The sequence below is a fragment of the Montipora foliosa genome, chromosome 5, assembly GCF_036669935.1.
Source record: "Montipora foliosa isolate CH-2021 chromosome 5, ASM3666993v2, whole genome shotgun sequence".
NCBI classification, from domain to species: domain Eukaryota; kingdom Metazoa; phylum Cnidaria; class Anthozoa; order Scleractinia; family Acroporidae; genus Montipora; species Montipora foliosa.
In genome coordinates, this window is record NC_090873.1 from 34,519,419 (window position 1) to 34,526,918 (window position 7,500).

Here is a 7,500-nt window from a genome sequence, read left to right on the forward strand (position 1 = left end):
CCAAGCTCTATCGAGGTTGTCGACGACAGGGTAAAATGGAAAAGGGGTGGGTTCAAGGTCGGAAACGGATGTAAGCAGCAAGTTAGAAATGGACTTTTGAGCAGCACAAATCTAATGGCCCTTGTGTTTTTTTTAGTAATTTCAAAATTTCACAAGGGGAACTCAGTTGCTTTTCTGAAAAGGTCATGAAAACCAACACAATCAAGTGAGATAACACATAAACAATAAACCTGATTACCACCCAAGTTTTAAAAGGGCTGAATTACGGTGATTGTGTATATCCACCACCCTCCCCCCCCCCTTCTTCGTTGCGCTCCTGTTCTTATTAACATAAGCCGTTCATCTTACAACTTCTCGTTTATTTCAGCAATTCTGCTTTGCCACTGCTTGTCGAATTGGGTTTTTCCGAGGTGATATTAAACTTTTGGTGGAAGACATTCAAGAGCTCAAGTAAGTTATTCTTCCCCCAACGAGGTTGAAACTACGCCAATATTTGCTAAACAAAAGGCATCATCTCGAGGCTCTGTAAAATAAACTCCAACAAATCCTTAGCCTCGAGATGATGCCTTTTGTTTAGCACTGAAGTTTAATTATCGAAAGTGGGCTATTGCGATATTCGAACCATAAAGACGAATGCAATTATGATGGATACTAAATCATTCCTTTGTCGCTGTGCTGATAAACCTGAATAGCTTCGTTTTCCAGACAAAAATTTTTTTTCAAAGTCACAGCTTCCAACGAGTAAAAGCACTTTCTTTGGCGGTCATTTTGGCATTCGGACTGTTAACCTCTCTGGCGCCTTGACCGTGTTCAGGGAATTTTTTTCTTTCAAAAATTACATCAGGTTCCCCGCTAGGAGAGGTCTCTTTCCGTATGAGTTTGCTGGGCAGAAACAGGAAGAAGTAAAAGACACTTATGCCGTGGGTAAAAAATTGGACTGTGTTGAGCATGCGCTGCGGTGACTTGGCGAGCAAACTGTGCGGGCTCACTAAACGACAGTGGGTAAAGAAAAAAGCGGGACAAAGCAGTCTATAGTAACGGCCAGCAAACATAAAAGAGAACATGCGTCGTCCAACGGTGGTCAAATGAAATCAAGTTTCAATCCAAGTCACTTGCGACGCGAACGGAAGCACAAACAACATACTTAGACGGATCAACTTTACACTAATTTATTCTTTTTCCTAAATAAATAAATACTTCTTACTAACCTCGTTTTCTCGGTCCGAACTGTAAAATTACGGACCGAGATTTTTTCCGTTTTTCGCGAAGCGAGCGGGCACACGATTTCTGCAGAGCTTCTCTTGCTCGCGCTCTGGCAAGTTTTTGAGAGGCTCTCTTCGCAGGGTGGGTGAACAGCGAATAAATGGAAAAAACCTCCACAACTTGAAAACCAACACTTCATCCCCACATGTCGTCTAGTCTAGGGATCAAACCCAGGTTACATGCTGGAAGGTCAGTATTAAATGACACGTTTTAAACTTGACGGAACATTTCATTCCACAGACCTACTATGTTTCCATCGGTTCCCCGACTGCTCACGAGAATTTATGACAAGGTAAGTTGTCTGTTGAAAGAATCGAACCAAATTTTGTTCTTCATTTTTCACAAAAAAATTCAAGGTTTGGTTCAAGGTTTTTCCTGTTCGAGGGTCAGTTTCAGCTAAGAACAGAAAGTGAAGTGTTCCATGTTTGCATCCACGTTTAGTGTTTGCTGACAACAGTTCAGAGATAAGACGATCGATATGAAAGTTCTTACATTTACACGTACAAATACAGTCCAGCCCCTTCTACGCTTAAAGCCTAGAGTCGCGGTGTTAATGCTTTTTTTTTTTTGGTTTTCCATAACTACGAATGGCGATTGGCTAAAAATTTCATTTCACATTTTCAACCAATAAAAGCCGAATTGGAACAGAACTAACTGGATTTTTTCCGCTCGCGTCTTTCCGCGCTTTGTGCCGGCTGCATGCACTTGTCTTGCAATGTGATTGGTTCATTTGAATGTACGCTTCTGTTGCATTTATGATTGGCTAAGCTGATTGCAGTGGTCAGGAGGGACATCTTAGGTGTCGACATTAGCCAATCTTCTTTAAGAATTGTTAAGCTTGATCAGGGGCTTATATTACGTTAGGAACAGTTTTCTATACCCCTACTGACTTTCTCTCCCGATCCGAAGGGAAGAAGAGAGACCCTGAAAATGAGGTTAGAGAGTCGTCCATCCAAAGACAGTTCACTGCATTATTTTGGAAATGTATTTCGTCCTTTTCGGTCAAGAGCCGAACAGATGTTTGGTGCATAAGCCGCAAATATTGACTTACACATTTTAACTTGAATTTCAGGTGTTGGCGCAAGTGTCGCAGAGTAAAGTAAAAAAGTGGTTGTTTCAAAAAGCTATGGCATCCAAACAGGCGGATCTTAAAAGGTAATTGTTTTCCGAATAGTAGGGCAAATCTGTGAGAAGAAACGCGAGGGATTCAGTTGTATCTGAGAAATACTTCCGTAGACCGTCTCAATAACAGTCAAGATGGTATCACAAATATTTACCTCGACAACGCTCAAATTATGTTTTACGGGTCGTTAAGGGTTATGAGGGTTTTACACATGTCGTTTCCAGTCTACCACACATTACCTACAAAAACTTAAGTCCCCTGATCCCAACCACCGATCTCGACATCAGTGATCCCAACCTCGAACCCAGCTCTCTCTCTATCTCTTCCTCGCTTGTTGTCTCGCTCTCGATCGCACCACACCATTTTAAGATTCTGGATTTATTCCGTAAGTGTCGTTTTCGTTTGGTATTTATTAAGATTTTGGCCGTTGGGTTTCAAAAGCTCAAGTTGAAATCTTTTGCTTCAAGGTGGGAGTTTGCATTTTTGAATTTAAAGTTCGTTTAGAAGGGTTGGGCGAAGGATAACCGTTCTTGGTAAGGGAAGCAGGGAGCGGAATTTCGCTGAGCATTGCTGGCGCATTGGTGAGAGCACTCCGGCGCTTCAGACAATTTGGCCCGGGTTCCATTCCCAGACGCGGCGTCATATGCGGATTGAGTTTGTTGGTTCTCTACTCTGGTCTGAGAGGTTTCTCCTTGGGTACTCAGGCTTTCCCCTTCCTCAAAAATCAACGTTTGACTTGATTTGCGTTAGCTTGAGTTTATTTCAATTACAATGTTCCCAAGCGAAGATTCCTACTTCATGGCCTCCTCTTTTTCATTTGTTATTTTCTTGGAAACTTTATTGATTTGTAAAGTGTTTATCTTGTGTTTATGTTTATTTATCTATTTATTTTACTTTTCATCTTTTCAGGGGAATCGTCAAAGGAGATACAATTTGGGATAAACTTGTTTTCAAGAAAGTTAGAGTGAGTACATTGCCGTTATTCACAAAGTGAAGTTTCCTTTTAAGATGTCAATCAAGTGTTATGTAATAGGTAAAAGTGCAGAATACAGTAACCTAACCCCATCTAAAGATTTTGCAAACGACGTCCCCGTGACGACTTTGATGTCCCAAACTAATTCTCGGGATAATAAACTCCATTTTTGCGCAAAAATGATGGCCTATCAAGTGAGTGAATAGGCCATTTCTGAGTTCATGTCTGCCTCCTCTTCAAAGCGAGTCTAATTGCAAAGTTTTTGTGATGATAATTAGTTCTACTTTACATATGAATGAAAGCTAATTTTAATAAGAACAACTTTGCACTTAGACTCGCTTTGAAGAGGAGACAGACATGAACTCGGAAATGGCCTATTACTATTCATAGCCTCGCTTCCATTCATTGGCCAGGTCGCATTTTTGAAACGGCCTATTTTTGCCTATGGCCGCGTCTTAAAATGTAATTGATTTTTACAGATGCTCCTTGGTGGAAATGTTCGTTTAATCTCGAGTGGAGCGGCTCCATTGTCCAGCAATGTCATGACGTTTCTCAGATGCGTCCTTGGAGAGTGTTACGTAAGTGTACTTAACTAATATCGGCTTCTTTCCTGTAAGAGCAATTTTCTTCCTTTTTTCAGCTAATCTGGCCCCCGCCTAGGCACAAGATATAAGGCTTTTTACTTGCTCGCACATAGGGTAGTATTCGGGCAGCTTTTGCAAGTACCGGAGCAGAAATTACGTAAAACAAAAAAAAACACAAAAGACAGAAAACAAAACAAATCCAAATAAAAACTTATCCCGAGTGACCAAAAACACAATGCTTTCCGGTACCTGCAGAAATACCCGGTATTCGCGACGTCTGGTTAGAATCAATTTGAAGTGAAGAACAGGAAGCGCATTGTTGTTCTCGAACCCCACTGTAATAGGGTGAGGCTTTGGTTTGGGGCCGGTTAAGTCATAACCTCGGAGGTCTGGTGTCTAGCTCGTTACCATGCTCCAGCCAGGGAAAGTCAACTTTTATTTGCCCCATTTTACTCGTTGTTTTTACATATTAATATGTATTTAACAATTATTCGCCGAAGGCGAAGTGAATATTGGTGAATATTTACCGAGACGTAGTCGAGGTAAATATTCCCTATTATTTACTGAGCCTGAGGCGAACAATTGTTTTAGTGTAATTTTCAGCGGTGAATATCAAGAAAGTGCAAAACAACGGACTAAAACAAGAGAAAAAGGCACGAAAAGTGCTTGATTGGCTTAGCATCTGCGCCTCCAAAACGTTATATTCACCGGGTAGCGCGGTGAATACAACACTAATTAACAATTATTCACCGAAGTGGAGGTGAATAGTGGTGGATATTTACCGAGCCGCGAAGCGGCGAGGTAAATATCTACCACTATTCAACGACACTGAGGTGAATAATTGTTTTAGTATATACCACACAAGTTGAATAAATAGCGGACCAAAGAGTAACTTTATTTTTGACAATATAACGCAAAAATTTCGATCAAGGGTTGCCCGAATAGCGGTAAGCGATTTTTTATTGTAAAATGTTCCGTCTCGCCTTCTTGCCGACAAATAAAACTTTTGCAGGCACTCAATGGTTAAGTTAAATTCCTCTTGTTGTTGAAACCAAGCTGAAAAACATCAGATTGTTTCATTGTTTTCATTGTGATTTTAGTGCTCCACAGGTTTCGTAAACAAGGCATTGTATTTTGATTTTTCGCCTTAGAATATGACTCAGAGGCTGGCCATTAAATACTGTTACACCCAACTTTGTTGCCATTTTTGTGTTTTTCGGTGCAGCCTCCTCGTTCATTGAAAGAATTTCCTTTTCGGAAATTGAAGCGAAGCGGGAAGCCATTTGGTTCTCTTCGGCTGCTCGGAGGTGAATAGTACTTGGATAATCACCTCCGGGCTAGCCAATCAGCGCGCGCCAAAAGCACTATTCACTTGTGTGATATATACTAAAAATTCTTATATTCACCGCTGAAAATTATACTAAATATGCATATAAACCTTTTGCACGTTGCTGATATATCCCTCTTGGAAACGTAGAGAGTAGATGGTGTAGACAGAAGCAAACCATAACGCATGGAATTCGAAACGGTGTTATAAGTGGTTTGCACGTTAAGTTATTGCCGCCATGTTGGATGACGCAAACAACAGATCTTTCATTAGCCTCTTTCGTTCGTCATCCAGCGTTTGTACCGTTCGTCATTTTTACTTGTATCTCTAGAGATTGGTTGCTAACAACCTCTTAGGCAGCTTTAGTAAGGTAGACGACAACGTGGCAAGAAAATTTCATATCGGCGCTATCTTTTCCATTTGTGTCCGCTCTGTCTTGTTCGCCTTGGAACATTTTTGCAAAGTGACCTTCAACTGGATTTTAGAGAGAACGAAAGATTGACTGATGTATGCTGACGTTGTCGTCAGAACCTCAATAAGGTAGTTTTACGTTGTTGAAATAAGCTTAGTGCTTACACATGCGCAGAACGCTTTCTTCAGTTCTATAATTTTACTTTTTGGTAGCGTTGCTATTGCCGTTGCCGTCGATGTTTCTAAAGCTCCTTATTTACGACTACGATGGTTTCAGCATCGTCCGTATCGGGGCTAGGCATTTTTTTTACATGATTACAAAGGCAAGAGTTTCGCCTGAGTTGTTTCGCCCTCCCTTAAAGAAGGTCCGGCTGGGGAATGGAACCCACGACCATCCATCTCTCAACGTTTATTGCGCGTGATATTGATTAAACAATAACTTTATGTACTGTTTTCACTGTGCTTAATGAACGAAATGGTTTCTGTTCAGGTGATTGAGGGATATGGCCAAACTGAAACTGTCGCTACGGGTACCATTACGATGATATCAGACTTAACAGCAGGTGTGTTCGTGTGCGCCTTTCGTGTGTTTTCTTTCTTTTTTTTGCTTGCGTGTACAAATTTTGAAAGTAAAACAAAAAAGGGAGCTTATCAAGGGGAACATCTATCTCGGATAATTCCTTGAGTCAACCCCTTGCCCAGTAACTTATTTTTAGGAACGCTTTTTTAACGCGCCTCGCGGTTAGAGCGCTCGACTCCGGATCGAGTGGTCCGGGTTCGGGTCCTGGCCGGGGACGATGTTCTTGAGCAAGACACTTTACTCCCACGGTGCCTCTCTCTACCCAAGTGTATAAATGGGTACCGGGGAAGTTAATGCTGGGGGTAACCCTGTTATGGACTGGCATCCCATCCTGGGGGGAGTAGAAATACTCCTAGTCGCTTCATGCTACAGAAACCGGAGATAAGTGCCGGCCTGATGGGCCTTCTAGGCTCGTGGCAGACTTTACCTTTTTACCTTTTTTTCCCGCGAAAAGTATCATATTTCCCTTGACGCGAGATAGCTTTGTTTTGATTGGCCTCCCAAGGGAGGCGGCCTATAAATAAATTTACTCGGGAAAAGGTGGACTCATGGACCAAGTATGGTAGATAGAGGATAGTATGGTATATGAGCTCCTGTTTTTGTACTGATGAAGTGAGAGAAGGCAGTTCTATAAGGGTTCCTCTGTAACTTTGCGTTTCGTCCACTTAACTGGGAATTTTTTTCCGTCTTTTTTCAACTATAAGCTTATTGTAATCAGTTTTCACTCGCCGTTTCTTGTTCGGGAATATCCACACTCAATTAAACACTCGAAACGTGGACTGTGTATCGTTCTTTATTCCCAACAATGATCCACGTTCGCCCACACCTTACATACATTCCAACTAATAACAACTCTCTTTCTTGTTTCGGCATTTAAAGGTATAAGATATCTATTGTTCGCATATGATAAGTACATGTCATGATCTAATCTCCTAAAAACATCGTGCACGTTACGTTCAAAAGCAATTAACTTGTTAATTCCAAATACATCCTTATATCTTTAAAATTGAAATACACGCGATCAAAGTTTCTATCATCTTTACAATACAAATACCGGCTAAGTTTAGAGTAGAGCACGTTGTGTTGCCGGTTACGTAACGCGGTATGTTTTCCAACATTTCTCTATGTTGCAGGTCACGTGGGTCCACCCCTCGCTTGTAACTTGATCAAGTTGGCAGATGTTCCACAAAAGGAGTGTTATGCTAAAAATGGAAGAGGAGAAGTATGTAGAGTATCAAA

General features: G+C 41.3%; 1 protein-coding gene across 5 annotated transcripts in view; it reads left to right on the plus strand.

Moving 5' to 3' along the window:
- The window catches only part of LOC138004041 (long-chain-fatty-acid--CoA ligase 6-like), a 33,964-nt gene that overhangs the window by 18,067 nt on the left and 8,397 nt on the right, over positions 1-7,500 (plus strand). For all 5 annotated transcript variants that reach the window (XM_068850435.1, XM_068850433.1, XM_068850432.1 and 2 more), the window contains exons 12-18: positions 368-450; positions 1,504-1,555; positions 2,336-2,418; positions 3,296-3,350; positions 3,839-3,937; positions 6,172-6,244; positions 7,395-7,483. In XM_068850435.1, the coding sequence (XP_068706536.1) occupies positions 368-450; positions 1,504-1,555; positions 2,336-2,418; positions 3,296-3,350; positions 3,839-3,937; positions 6,172-6,244; positions 7,395-7,483 (534 nt within the window). The remainder of the gene's footprint in view (positions 1-367; positions 451-1,503; positions 1,556-2,335; positions 2,419-3,295; positions 3,351-3,838; positions 3,938-6,171; positions 6,245-7,394; positions 7,484-7,500) is intronic.